Raw genomic sequence first — 15530 nt, forward strand, 5'->3', positions numbered from 1 at the left:
TGTGTGGTATTGACCTTTCTGCTTTGTTTCTTTCTGCAAAAGGAAGCGCTTGGGATTATACTGAATTTAATTTTATTGGATTCAGTGGATTCTATGGGAAGTCATTGTTTCTCTGTAGGGAAAAGTAGGGATTTGATTTCAGATTTGCTGAACCAAAAAACAAAAGTTTGCTGGCTAATCCCATGTAGGGTATTATTAGTAAGTAGTAGGTGTGTCTGGAAGAAGGTCAGACTAAGATGCCATTTTGATGATCTAACAAATGTTTTGAAGTATTAACAATCATACCCCTCTATCCTAGGATTTTTGGGTCCGGTGGAGGCTGTTCCCTTAGCCAGGCTTACTACTTTCTTTGATCTGCCAGGTGTCATAGTAGATTTAGATAGTGAGGTGCAGATTACAGACTCCCAACCTCTGAATCCAGTTGCAACTTGACAGGATCTCCTTATAGTTCTGTGTATTAGCATTAACTTACACTATTCTTTGATTGCCAGTAAATTAAGTCTCTTGAATTAAGTTAGAAAGAATATGATGAAATAAACAATTTACTGGTTGAGTATATATTATTTCTTTTTTTAATTAAAAAATTTTAGAATAGGAGAGAATGAGAAAATTACAGCTTAAACATTTGAGAATGATAACCACTCAATAAGATAACTTATTAAGTAGGAATTATTTGTCATTGCCATAAAGGACTTCCTGAAGACCCTTGCCTAGAACAAGTTGCCATCTACCTGGAAAGTTATGAAAGACCTTATTTTCTTTCATTTTACCAGCTCACTAAATATGTGTGTGCCTTATACTTGCTAAGCGTTGTGCTAAATACTGAAAGTAGAGATACTATCTCTATTGAAGATAGAGATACCATCTATCTTCAGTGTTTAGCACAACGCTTAGCAAGTGTAGTAAGAAGGAAGTGTAAATAAGAAATACTTCCTTTTCTCAACAATCTTACAGACTCCAAAAAGGCTAAATTGTCTTTACATGTTACTTTCTGCTTTGGTTGCTGAGACCTGGGAATTTTTTGAAACTGGACAGAAAGAAGTCAGACAATAAAATAATATTCCCATCGTAGAGTTAAAGGTAGAAGATTCTTTCACAGGATCTTAATTTACATGATTAACTATATATAAATACACACACACACACACACACATACATATAGAAGTAAATGTAAATGTATGTTTCACTGTCTGCCTCTGAGAATCTATTGTGCCTCTGACTGGCTTCCATTCTTAAGTCTTATAGGTGAAAGTGCCGAAGTTGAGAAAAGCTGTTAGAGTGGTAGAGAAAAGGAGACAGCTAACCTGATCGCAAAAGCAGCAGCCCCTTTGCTAATGTAGCTGAGCCATTAAGCAATGCAGTTCTTTAGAGAAAAATGATTACAAGAGACTGATAGAACAAATTTGTTTAATGTTTAAAGCCTTTGTCTGGACTATCTTTCAGGAATATCCCTGGATTCTGAGTGCCTCCGATGATCAGACCATCCGAGTGTGGAACTGGCAATCTAGAACCTGTGTTTGGTAAAGCAGGAGGCAGAGGGCTCGAAAAGAGTCTTCGTTTTTCCTAGTTTTTCATAATGAGCTTCTCTCTTAGAACAATCTTCTCCCTTCTCAAATGGACTATGTTGGCTGATTAATTACTGATTCTATTTGTAGGATGCTTTTAAGTGCAAAATAATAAATGTAGAGGCAATCCCATATATGAATCTGGGTCTTCCAATAATTTCTTGCCAGGAAGAGAAGTCATATAGCCTTTTAGAACAAGAACTTTTAGCTGGTTTTCAATTATTTTCCCATAAAACCTGAGTCAAGGTCTAGACCTTTGTCTTATTTTGTGTTTGGAGCTGGAGCTTTACATAGAACTTTCCATGAAGAGTTAGGGACCATTTAAAGTGATGGCCTTGGCCCGGCACCGTGGCTCACGCCTGTAATCCCAGCACTTTGGGAGGCCAAGGTGGGCAAATCACCTGAGGTCAGGAGTTCGAGACCAGCCTGGCCAAGATGGTGAAACCCCATCTCTACTAAAAATACAAAAATAAGCTGGATGCGGTGGCGCGTGCCTATAGTCCCAGCTACTCGGGAGGCTGAGGCAGAGAATTGCTTGAACTGGGGAGGCAGAGGTTGCAGTGAGCCAAGATTGCGCCACCGCACTCTAGCCTGGGCAACAGAGTGAAATTCCATCTCAAAAAAATGATAATAGTAAAAAATAAAGTGATGGCCTTTAAAAGGGATACCCTACTAAAATCTCACAGATAGTTTACAGTATGGATTACTGAGATTACATTTATTTTGATATTTTAAAATATTTTTAAGAGAAGAGCTATGTAATCTCAGTCCTCCTGAAATTAGTAATATTTAAATACTAAAGCATTAGAGGCAAGAAGAGAACTATTGTTAAAATAGCTGACTAGGCTTATTATTAGTTCAGAATTGGTAGGATGACCTGCCTTTGTCTCCATAAAAATATAATTGGATGAGCATTTATTGAATATGGAGAAAGGTATTTACTTTAGGAGTCTGTTGACTTCCACCTCTAATTTGGTATTGTCTTTTTTTTTCTTGCAGTGTGTTAACAGGGCACAACCATTATGTGATGTGTGCTCAATTCCACCCCTCAGAAGACTTGGTAGTATCAGCCAGCCTGGACCAGACTGTGCGCGTTTGGGATATTTCTGGTGAGCTGCCCAAGTTCAGGGGACAACCTGGTCATGTCTGGTGCAAAACTGCAATTGCTTAAAATAGTAAGGAGAGTTGACTTAGAGCTGGAAAATTTAGAATATTCTGTTTTATGATAGCATCTTTGTTTCTGAGGGTGTTGAATCTGCTTTGATGGTTCTTCATATTGGAAGTCTTCTCTAGGAAAATGGGTAACTCTAGAAAATTCATTTGATTTGAAGAAATTTTAACTTTCTAGTTAGATCAGCTTTTGTTAAAATCTATATACTGTTGCGACATTTGCTTAAGAATCATGCTTTCCACTCAAATAAGAAAAAATACATCTATGACAAAAAGAAATTTTGAGAATAGATTAATACAGGGAAACAAGACTCTTGGACCCTATCGCTTTATTTAAAAATAGTAAAATCTCTCTATTACGTTTCTTCTAGTGCAGGGAGCATGGTTGGGTTCTAGAAGTTAGTGACTTTTATGTCCAGAATACCTTTTGTTTTTTTCTTGCTTTGTTGCCCAGGCTGGAATGCAGTGGTGTGGTGGTCTTGGCTCACTGCAACCTCCACCTCCCGGGTTCAAGCAGTTCTCCGTCAGCCTCCTGAGTAGCTGGGACTGCAGGCACATGTGACCACGCCTGGCTAATTTTTGTATCCTAATTAGAGATGGGGTTTCACCATATTGGCCAGGCTGGTCTCAAACTCCTGACCTCATGATCTGCCTGCCTTGGCCTCCCAAAGTGCTGGGACTACAGGTGTGAGCCACCGTGCCTGGCCTTTTTTTTTTTTTGAGATGGAGTCTCACTGTCTCACCCATGCTGAAATGCAGTGGCGCGATCTCGGCTCACTACAACCTCTGCCTCACGGGTTCAAGCGATTCTTGTGCCTCAGCCTCCTAAGTAACTGAGATTACAGGTGCACACCACCACGCACAGCTAATTTTTGTATTTTTAGTAGAGACAGGGTTTCACCATGTTGGCCAGGCTGGTCTTGAACTCCTGACCTCAGGTGATTTGCCTGCCTTGGCCTCCCAAAGTGCTGGGATTACAGGTGTGAGCCACTGTGCCTGGCCAAGAATACCTTTTAATGGACAGATTTAGGACTAGAAATTGAATAATTTATAGATTATGGATAGTTGGGATAATTCCTCCTTTTACAGTTTACATATCTTTATTTTGAGACAAGGATTTAAATGTTTAGTATTATAGAGAGGAGATCTAAGAAAGTGCTACCTAGAGAATTTAAATGTAGAGAATGGACTGTACCTGCGAGACTGATGGAAGCGCTTCGTGTTGGAATAGGGAAATCAAACACTAAATGCTGTAGTTCTCTGACCAGTTAGTATTTGTTGTTTCTTTCTTTCTTTCTTTCTTTTTTAACTTTTATTTATTTATTTTTTTTCTTGAGACAGTTTCACTCTGTCACCTGGGCTGGAGTGCCGTGGCATGATCTCAGCTCACTACAACTTCTGCCTCCTGGGTTCAAGCGATTCTCATTCCTCTGCCTCCCGTGTAGCTGGGATTACAGCCATGTGCCACCATGTCCAGCTAATTTTTGTATTTTTAATAGAGACAGGGTTTCACCATTTGGCCAGGCTGGTCTCAAGCTCCTGATCTCAGGTGATCCACCCACCTTTGCCTCCCAGAGTGCTGAGATTATAGGCGCGAGCCACCATGCCCAGCCTGTTGTTTCTTTCTATTCATTTCCTTAAATATTCTTGGAGATGGCTGGTCACGGTGGCTCACGCTTGTAATCCCAGCACTTTGGGAGGCTGAGGTGGGCGGATCACGAGGTCAGGAGATCGAGACCACGGTGAAACCCCGTCTCTACTAAAAATACAAAAAAAATTAGCCGGGCTTGGTGGCGGGCGCCTGTAATCCCAGCTACTCAGAGAGGCTGAGGCAGGAGAATGGCGTGAACCCGGGAGGCGGAGCTTGCAGTGAGCCGAGATTGTGCCACTGCACTCCAGCCTGGGTGACAGAGCGAGACTCTGTCTCAAAAAAAAGAAATTCTTGGAGATTTGAGTTCTTTGAAATGTCAATGACTGGACTACAAAACATGTTTCATTCTATGAAAGGAAGGCCCCCCTCATAGATCTTTGGTTCTTTGTAATAAAGGAGTCATCCTCTGCATTGTACAGCTGAGGTGATAACTGTTCCCAACTCCATTGTGGCATGGGGGACTGGGGCAATAATGGCACTTGTTCTTATAGACCATTAATGAACAGCAAGCTGAAAATTTGGATTCTGGGATACAGCATTTGGAATGTTGCAATAGCAGTTGTTTAGGTTAATGTAGCATAGAAACAAGACAGGAGGAGATGGGGACAATTGTAGAGTAGAACCTCTAGATCATTGCTGTCTTCGTAGTTTTCAAAAGCTTAGAATGAAAGGGAGTAGTATGAACAAGAGGTATTGGAGATAGGGCAGTTGTACTCTCTTTCCCTAGGGCTTTGCCATTGCAGTTTTTCATCAGACTGACAGGGTTTTTTGAAGTACACCCAGATGTGACCAGCCATGCCAACAGGAGGAGCTAGACATAGGCACTGTGAACCTGTGTCCTCTCCTCACTGCCAGTACCAGGGAGCTTAGCATCTACTCTCCCAGTAACCTTGCTATGGCTTTCCATGGTTTTTCACTGTGCACACATTCAAAGCACTCTCTCTGTCTCAGGATATAGGAGCCTGATGGGCTTAGATCCCAATTCATGCTGTTCCAGCTGATCAGGGGCAATTTTTTTGGGGGGGTGAGGGACAGAGTCTCACTGTTACCCAGGCTGGAGTGCAGTGGCGTGATCTCAGCTCACTACAACCTCCACCTCCTGGGTTCAAGCAATTATCCTGCCTCAGTCTTCCAAGTAGCTGGGACTACAAGTGCATGCCACCACGCCCAGCTAATTTTTGTGTGTTTTTAGCAGAGACAGGGTTTCACTATTTTGGCCAGGCTAGTCTCGAACTCCTGACCTCAAGTGATCCGGCTGCCTCAGCCTCCCAAAGTGCTGGGATTACAAGCATGAGCCACTGCCCCCAGCTGGCAATTATTCAGAATAGCCTTTGTCAACCTGGATTCTGTGAGAGAAGTAAGTGCTATAGAAAGTACTTTCAGTGGCTGTTTTCGTAGTTCTTCTAAGAATGATATATAGCTAATGCTATTCTAGATCATAGAGAATTTGTTACATACCTAAACTGATGCTTTCGGGCATTAAGACTGAATTCTTTTCCAGAATGCCGGGTTGAGAAGGGCTCTACTCTAAGAGTAATGTTTGTGCCACCTGATGCCAGCCCAGCATGTTCTCTGCAGTCTAGCCAACGCAGTTTGGGGGCAATCAGGTGGTTGGATTCTTGGTGGTCATGAAATGCTCAAGGCATGAAATACTTTTCTTTACCTTTTGCAGACAGAGAACATTTTTACATCAAAATTAAGGGCCGTAGATCAGAGAAGAGAGGGAGAGAGTGTGACCCCATGGGGTTTATACTTGCTCTTGAATGTGTGAAGTGCATGGATTACTATATAATAACCTTGCAATTGCTATACTTTATTTATGTGGTAGTAAGAATTTTGTGCTAACTTGCTGTACTAATGTTAATGCTCTTTTTACCATTTCTAAGTGTTGTTCTTTACCCACAACTCTTGACTTCCAGTAACCCCTTAACCAGAGTGGAAGGAGATGCTTTGGTATTTAACAAAGTGCAAGAAGCTTTTGGGTTAGACTTTTATACTTTCCTTCTCTAGAAATCAGCATATTCTTTTTCAGCAGAGTTCTTTTTTGCTATTGGGTTCAAATAAGTCTGAAAACAGGAAGAGGAATTAGCTTTCCAATCTGTTAAAGACCAGTGCTTATATTTCCGAAAGGAAGAAGTTAGTTCTGAATGAGTATGAATACTCCCAAATTTAGAGGACTAGTTCTAATTTTTTTGACTATCTTTTTTTTGAAAGGGACACTCTCTGAGTTAGTTAAGCAATAAGAGAATATAGAGATCTTTAAAGGAAAACCTGTCTCTTGGTACCTCTCCCATGGGGATTGAACCCCACAGGGCTTAGCTTAACCTGAATCTTTTGTGTTAGCCTGGCAAAAAGTATTTGTTTAAAAGGGAACATATTTACAAACCTACACATAAAAGGTTACTTGCTTAACTTGAGCTTCCAAGTAAACTGACAGTTAAATTATTTTAATATGCTTATACCTTTGCATGTCAAGCCCATGTAATTCAGGCTCAGTCTTTGAAATGGCTACTAAAGAAGTATTAATTTGCTGCCAAATCCTGTTATCATCCCTCTCTTTTTCCTGCTTTCCCTGGTCCATATTGGGAGGTGTGCATCAAACTGGTCCATTCTGAGAGTGTCCTCTCCTCCCTCTGGTTTGGGTAGCTGCTGTAGAAATTTTCCATCTGTCGTTCAGTCCTAGCGAGTGGCTTGTTGAAGGCTTAAATATTTCTTCTCTAACTATCTTTTCACTGCCTGTCACCATTCATCTGTCTGTTTTTGCCCTTCCCCTTTTCCTGGATCATTACACGCAAATGCAACAAAGCCTTCCATTCTGTCATACGGCTTTCCTTTTAATATGTTTGTTGAAGCTTATTGGAGGTGAAGTTTCTCACAGCTGTCTATCTTTGTATTTTCCTTTGAATCTGTTTCATATACCAGACTTGTTAGAAAAAGTTGACAGATCTTATTAAAGGGACAAGTGAAATAAGTGAAAGGAGGCATCCCAGTGATAAAGTATTTATGAACCTTTGGGAGAGTATATTGTAAATCATCAGCTTTATTTCTCTCTACCTACTGGCTAAATGCTCATCTTGGACAGAGGACAAGATAATTAAAATTGTTTCGGCCTTCTAAGCTCTTGCTTCTCCAGTGTTAACATGTAGGTGCCACCATAACGGAAGAGATACATTATAATTTTAAAACAATAAATATAAATGCGGTTATTAAACTTAAGTTCTTATATTTTCCTACAGATGGCAAAGTTTAGGCTTAAAATGACTTAGGTTTTCTTTCCTTTTTTTGAGACGGAGTCTCACTCTGTTGCCCAGGCTGAAGTGCAGTGGCGCGATCTCAGCTCATCGCAGCCTCCATCTCCTGGGTTCAAGTGATTCTCCTGCCTCAGCCTCCCAAGTAGCTGAGATTACAGACATGCACCACCACGCCCAGCTAATTTTTGTATTTTTAGTAGAGACAGGGTTTCACCATTTGAGCCAGGCTGGTCTCAAACTCCTGACCTCAGTTGTTCCACCTGCCTTGGCCTCCCAAAGTGCTGGGATTACAGGTGTGAGCCACCGCGCCCAGCCTCCTTTTTTTTAAATTTGAGATGGAGTTTTGTTCTTTCGCCCAGGTTGGAGTGAAGTGGCGCTGCGCGCCCCCCCCCAGCCCCGCCCCCCGGGTTCAAGCGATTCCCCTGCCTCAGCCTCCCTAGTAGCTGGGATTACAGGCATGTGCCACCATGCTCGACTAATTTTTGTATGTTTAGTAGAGACGGGGTTTTGCCACGTTGGTCAGGCAGATCTCAAACTCCTGACCTGAGGTGATTCACCCGCCTTGGCCTCCCAAAGTGCTAGGATTACAGGCGTGAGCCACTGTGCCCAGCCTTTAGGTTTTATTTTCAATGAGAGTTTTTATTTTCCATTACATATAACTTTTTAAAAAAAAAAAATTTACAGGTGCTAGGTAATTTCATCTTCCACTTTTCCCCCAAAATACTTCAAAATATAGGATTTTAGTCTTAATTCTTTTTTCTCATCTACAAACTGTTATAATTTTACCTGCTTGTTCATTCCAAAGGTTTGTTATCAAAATCCAGTACATAATATACGCTCTGAAAACCGCAGAGTACTTTCCAAATGTGAGATACTAGTAGTGCTATCATAATTTTGGTTCTGACTATAGCACAAATAGCTTTTAAAGATAGATTTACTTGAGCCATATATGTGGGTCCTCTACAAATAAGACTTGTTATTATTCTGGTGTCTTTTTCCATCGTTTTTAAGTTACAGCATAATTCCTCCCAGTAAAACTAGCCTCCAAAGGTTTTAATGGCAAAATCCAAGTATTTAAATCTATAATCAGCCTTTTAAGCAGGAACTTAAAATGACATGACAGTTTTAATTATCTTGTTCTTCGTCCAAGAGTCAAGTAGTAGGCATGAGTACACTTTTTACATGGCTTGTGGTTTTACATTATCTTCTACCAAATAGCTGTTTGTACTTAATACGCCTAGTTTCTGTAACCCATTTTGAACTTCCCCCATCAGCTGTCGAAAGGCTTCAAGTTGAGAAACACTGCACTGTGGCTTCTTCAAATGGCTTTCCTTTTTTGAGATAGGGTCTCAATGTCACCCAGGCTGGAGTACAGTGGCGCCATCATGGCTCACTGCAGCCTCGACTTCCTGGGCTCAAGCCATCCCCCTATCTCTCAGCCTCCCAAGTAGCTGGGACTATAGGCGTGCGCCACTGCACCCAGCTAATTTTTATATTTTTTGGAGAGACGGGATTTTGCCATGTTGCTCAGGCTGGTCTTTAACTCTTGGGCTCAAGCAATCCACCTGCCTTAGCCTCCCAAAGTGCTAGGATTATAGGCGTGAACCACCACGCCCACCTCAAATGGCTTTCCTTTAAAATTTCTTGAGCCTAGTCCGAAGATAGTGAGTTATCTCAGTTGATTGTTCACAGTCAGTTACAGATTGAACTCCTTGTTCCACTCTTTTCCCCATTCTCACTACTACACTTGACTATTCTTTAAAAAAAGGAAAATCTGAAATGATCGGGGAAAAGCTGCTATAAATTTTATGAAGTTGAGAGTAGAAATTGAATGTTTACCATTTGGGGCCACATTTCAAGAACACTGAAGAATGGAAAGTGGGCATTAACTGAAGCAGACACCTCTTGAGGTAAGATCTGTGGAAGAAGAGGTTAAAGTGTGCCAGAAATTTGGGTTACCCTCCTCTAGAAAGAAATTCCAGTAATGGATCTGTTTAAGTGTTAAGGGAGCAGAAGAGAAGATGGTGAATGTACTTCAATATTTTGAACATTTTTAGAAATAGGAATTCTTGAGTCTCTTTTCTTTCTTCAGTCTTTTCCATTTCTTTTTCTCTTCTTTTTCATTGTAATTTCTGCGTTTCTGATACTGTGCTGTTTTAGATAACATTATGTTTACATCTTTCATCCTACTCCTTATCCCTTCAAAGGTCTAAGGAAAAAAAACCTGTCCCCTGGTGCGGTGGAATCGGATGTGAGAGGAATAACTGGGGTTGATCTGTTTGGAACTACAGATGCAGTGGTGAAGCATGTACTAGAGGTACTTATCTTTATAGCCAGGGGCTGGATATGGGCTGTCATCTTGGGAAAGTCACAATATGCTGTTCATTTATTAATTCCTTCAACAAATATTTACAGAGTGCTTATTAAGTGCCAGGCATTGTTTGAGGTACTAGAAATCAAATTGTGCATGAACCAACAGAAATGAAGCTTATGTGCCACCTGAGGGAGAGTCTTATTACCTTATAAACCCAGTGGGAAAGGGAGAAAGCCAGGCATGGACTTTATTACCATCCCAAAGCAGAGCCCATTCTCAAGCTTTCTGTAAGGCAGGGCAGCAGGAAATTTAATCAGAGTTATTGAGAACCAGCCATGTGTAACTTTTGTGTAGGTGGGAAAACAGAAAAGCATAAGGGAAAGAAACTAGTTTTTCTTTTAAAAATTATCTAATCTTCATAGCTACCCACTGAAGTAGATATTATCCCTATTTAGCAGACAAAAAAAAAGAGATTTAGAGAAATTAAGCGGTCTGTCAAGATCTACATATATCTAGTAAATAAATGTAAGAACTAAGATTTGAATTTGGATCTGACACCAAAACCCAGGTGCTTTTCACTGCACCATGATACATCTCAATAATACTGCTAATTCAAAACTGCCTTATCCAGGATTCTGTCACAATATACCATATAACTGTATAAATAGGGTATACAGTATCTTAAAATCAGCAGTTCTTAAACTTTTTGGTCTAAAGATCTCTTTATACTCTTAAAATTTATTGAGGACCCCAAAGAGTTTTTGTTTATGTGGGTTATATCTGTCAATTTTTTACCACATTTTAGATTAAAACAACTTTTAAAAACATGAAATATATCAGCACACATTCTATTAGCTGTCAGAGCGATGATATCACATATCACGTGCTGGGAAAGTCTATTGTATACTCATGAAAGAGTAAGAATGAAGAAGATAAATAGGCTGGGTGCAGTGGCTCACACCTGTAATCTCAGCACTTTGGGAGACGGAGGCTAGAGGATTACTTGAGGCCAGGAGTTTGAAACCAGCCTAGGCAACATAGCAAGACCTTGTCTCTACCAAAAAAAAAAATTAGCTGGGCATGGTGGTGCTCACTTGTAGTCCTTTGGGAGGCTGAGGTAGGAGAATCACTTGGTCCTGGAAGTTTGAGACTTCAGGGAGCAATTAATATGATTGCACCACTACACTCCAGCCTGGGTGACAGAGCAAGACCTCATTTTAAAAAAAAACAAAAAAGAATGAAGAAGAGAAAGTCTTAGTAATATTATGAAAATAGTTTTTACCTTGCAAACTTCTTAAAATAATCTTGGAGCTCCTTCAAGACCAGACTGAGATTTCTGCATTAAGTTATACAATTTGTTGGCCAGGCGCGGTGGCTCAGGCCTATAATCCCAGCACTTTGGGAGGCCAAGGCAAGTGGATCATGAGGCCAGGGGTTCAAGACCAGCCTGGCCAAGATGGTGAAACCCCATCTCTACTAAAAATACAAAAAAATTAGCCGGGCTTGATGGTGGGTGCCTGTAATCCCAGCTACTTGGGAGGCTGAGGCAGAGAATTGCATGAACCCGGGAGGCAGAGGTTGCAGTGAGCTGAGATCTAGCCTGGGCAACAGAGTGAGACTCTATCTAAAAACAATAAAAAATAAAAAATAAAATTTGTCTGGAGATATTAATAATTATTTGTAGAAATAAGATAAAAATAGGCAAGTAAAAAACAAAGCAGAATATCCTACATGCAAATGAGGCTGAGTTTAGGGGTTAGAAATATGTATTTGGAAATCCACATGAGAATTTGGGGTAATATTGGAGGTCAGACATGGTAATTCTGATGCTCAAAATTTTAGAGCAGCATAGTCTCTTGAATCTGTTCACATGAAGAATCAGAGACATTTTTTACAACGAGTAGCTTGATTCATTGGTTTGCTTTGAGTAATGGCTATAAAGATGTTTTAGAAGAACCACTGTCTTTCTACAGGGTCATGATCGTGGAGTAAACTGGGCTGCCTTCCACCCCACTATGCCCCTTATTGTATCTGGGGCAGATGATCGTCAAGTGAAGATCTGGCGCATGAATGGTGAGTGAACCGGTTACATTATCACCATATCTAAGAAACTGCCAGCCAGCAAGGTAAAGTAGCCAGGTCTTCTGGACTCTGACCTATTTTTCTACCTTACGTGATTAATTAATGCTAATCCAAGGAGCATAGAAATTATTTATTTTACAAATAAAATATATCATCTTTACAATTTTTATGTGTACAGTTAAGTGGTAATAAATATATTTATATTCTGTTTTCCTCCCTTCATTTCCTCCTTCACCCTCCTTCCCATTCTACTCTCGATCTTAATAATATCCACTTTTTAGCTTCTGCATATGAGTGAGAACATGCCATATTTGTCTCTTTGTTCTTGCCTTCGCTTAACATAATGGCCTCCAGTTCCAGCCGTTTTGCTGCAAATAACAGGATTTCATTCTTTATTATGGCTGAATAATATTCCATTGTGTGTGTGTGTGTGTGTGTGTGTGTGTGTGTGCATGCGTGTATGTAATTTTCTTTATTCATCCCTTGATGAGCACTTAAGTTGATTCCATATTTTGGCTATTGTAAATAGTGCTGCAATAAACAAACATGGGGATGCAGATACCGCTTTGATATATTGATTTCCTTTATTTGGATATATACCCAGTAGTGGAATTGCTGGATAATATGGTAGTTCTACTTTTAGTTTTTTGAGGAACCTCCATACTGTTCTCCATTGTGACTATACTAATTTACATTCCCACCAGCAGTGTAGGAGGGTTCCCCTTTCTCCATACCCTTGCCAGCATCTATTATTGCCTGTCTTTTTGATACAAGCCATTTTACCTGTGGTGAAATGATATCTCATTGTGGATTTGATTCACATGTCTTTTTTTCTATATATATGTATATATATTTCAGCCTCTATGTTAAGGACACATTGATTTGCATTTCTCTGATAATTAGTGGTGAGCATTTTGCCCAGACAATGTCCTGGGACATTTCCCCAATGTTTTCTTCTAGTAGTTTCATAGTTTCTGGTCTTAGATTTAAGTCTTTAATCCTTTTCGATTTGATTTTTGTGTGTGATGAGAGATAGGAGTTTCATTCTTCTGCATATAGTTACCCAGTTTTCCCAACACTTTATTGTATGTTCTTGGCACCTTTGTTAAACATGAGTTGGCTATAGATTTGTGGATTTATATCTGGGTCCTCTATTCTGTTCCATTGGTTTGTGTGTCTGTTTCTGTGCCAGTACCACAGTGTTTTGGTTACTCTAGCTTTGTAGCAAATTTTGAAGTCAGGTAGTGTGATGCCTCCAGCTTTGTTCTTTTTGCTCAGAATTGCTTTGGCTATTTGGGGTCTTTTGTGCTGCCATATAAATTTTAGGATTTTTTTTCTGTTTCTGTGAAGAATGTCTTTGATATTTTGATGGGGATTACAATAAATCTGTAAATTACTTTAGGTAGTAACTTACCCTGTCATTTTTACAATATTAATTCTTTCAACCCACAAGCATGGAATATCTTTCCATTTTTGGGGGTCCTCTTCAACTTCTTTCATTAGAGTTTTATAGTTTTCCTTGTATGGCCCTTTCACTTCTTTGGTTAGAGTGATTCCTGGGCATTATATATTTTTTGTAGTTACTATAAATGTGATTTCTTGATATTTTTTTCAGATTATTCACTATTGGCATATATAAATGCTACTGATATTTTGAGACAGGATCTCGCTCTGTTGCCCAGGCTGGAGTACAGTGGCTTGATCTTGGCTTACTGAAACCTCCCCCTCCCAGGTTCAAGTGATTCTCATACTTCAGCCTCTTGAGTAGCTGGGACTACAGGTGCACACCACCACACCTGGCTAATTTTTGTATTTTTAGTAGAGACGAGGTTTCGCCATGTTCGCCAAGCTGGTCTCGAACTCTTGACCTCAAGTGATCCGCCCACCTTGGCCACCCAAAGTGCTGGGTTTACAGGCATGAGCCACTGCACCTGGCCATGCTACTGATTTTTGTATGTTGATTTTGTATCGCGCAGCTGGACTGAATTTATCGTTTCAAACAGTTTTTTTTTGAGTCTTAGGTTTTTCTAAGTATATGATAATGTCATCTGTGACCAAGGGTAATTTTTCCAATTTGGTTGTCCTTTATTTGTTTCTCATACCTACTTGACCTGGCCAGGACTTCTAGTGTTTTGTTGAATAAAAGTGGTAAAAGTGGGCATCCTTGCCTTCTGGTCTGTAGAGAAAAGGCCTTCAATTTTTTCCCATTAAATATAATATTAGTTGTAAGTTTATCATATATGGCCTTTATTATTTTGAGGTATGCTCTTTCTCTACCCATATTGATAATAACTTTTGTTATAAAGGGATGTTGAATTTTATCCAATGTTTTTTCAGCATCTATTTAACTATCATATGGTTTTCGTTTTTGATTTTGTTAATGTGATATATCATGTTTATTGATGTATATTGAACCATTCTTACATCCCTGAAATGAATCCCACTTGATCTTAGTAAATGATCTTATCAGTATACCATTGAATTTGGTTTGCTAATATTTTGTTGAGGATTTTTACATCTATGTTCATCAGTGATATTGGCCTGTAGTTTTCTCTTTTTGTGGTGTCCTTGTCTGGTTTTGTTATCAGAGTAATGCTGGCCTCATAGAATGAGTTTGAAAATATTCCCTCCTTTTCCTTTTTTTTTTTTTTTTTTTTAAGAGTTTGAATAGGATTGGCATTAATTCTTTAAATGTTTGGTAGAATTCAGCAATAAAGCAGTCAGGTCCTGGGCTTTTCTTTGATGGGAGAATTTTTATTAAGGCTTTGATCTAGGCACTGGTTTTTAGAAGTTTTTCTATTTTATCATGGCTCAATCTTTTTTTTTTTTTTTTTTTTTTGAGTTGGGGTCTCGCTGTGTTGCCTAGGCTGGAGTGCAGCAGGGCAGTCTCAGCTCACTGCAGCCTCCACCTCCTGGGTTCAAACAATTCTCCTGCCTCAGCCTCCCAAGTAGCTGGGACTACAGGCTGCGCCACCATACCCAGCTAATTTTTATGTTTTTAGTAGAGACAGGGTTTTGCCATGTTGGCCAGGCTGGTCTTGAACTCCTGACCTCAAGTGATCCACCTGGCTCCACCTCCCAAAGTGCCAGGATTACAGGCGTGGGCCACCATCCCTGACCTCATGGTTCAATATTTGTAGGTTGTATATGTCTAGGAATATATCCATTTCTTGTAAGTTTTCTAATATGTTGGCATGTCATTCTTGTAATAGTCTCTAATGATTCTTTGTATTTCTGAGGTCTCAGTTGTTATGTTTCCTTTCTTATTTCTGATTTTATTTGGATCTTCTCTCCTTTTTCCTTAGTTGGTCTAGCTAACAGTTTGTTGTTTTCAAAAAGCAAGTGTTTCATTTCATTGATAGTCTGTATTTTTTTTAAGTCTCAATTTTATTTCTGCTCGGATTTTTATTGTTTCTTTTCTTCTACTAATTTGGAGTTTGGCTTGTTTTTTATTTTCTAGGTCCTTGAGGTGCATCATTAGATTGTTCATTTGGAGT

At 39.8% G+C, this 15530-nt stretch overlaps 1 protein-coding gene across 2 annotated transcripts in view; it reads left to right on the forward strand.

Annotated features, from left to right (window-relative positions):
• Nucleotides 1-15530, forward strand: part of COPA (coatomer protein complex subunit alpha) — a 54041-nt gene that overhangs the window by 8499 nt on the left and 30012 nt on the right. For both annotated transcript variants that reach the window (XM_030824108.1, XM_030824109.1), the window contains exons 5-8: nucleotides 1444-1520; nucleotides 2565-2674; nucleotides 9845-9954; nucleotides 11925-12024. In XM_030824108.1, the coding sequence (XP_030679968.1) occupies nucleotides 1444-1520; nucleotides 2565-2674; nucleotides 9845-9954; nucleotides 11925-12024 (397 nt within the window). The remainder of the gene's footprint in view (nucleotides 1-1443; nucleotides 1521-2564; nucleotides 2675-9844; nucleotides 9955-11924; nucleotides 12025-15530) is intronic.

The sequence above is a fragment of the Nomascus leucogenys genome, chromosome 12 (genome assembly GCF_006542625.1).
Source record: "Nomascus leucogenys isolate Asia chromosome 12, Asia_NLE_v1, whole genome shotgun sequence".
In the NCBI taxonomy this organism is placed as follows: Eukaryota; Metazoa; Chordata; class Mammalia; order Primates; family Hylobatidae; genus Nomascus; species Nomascus leucogenys.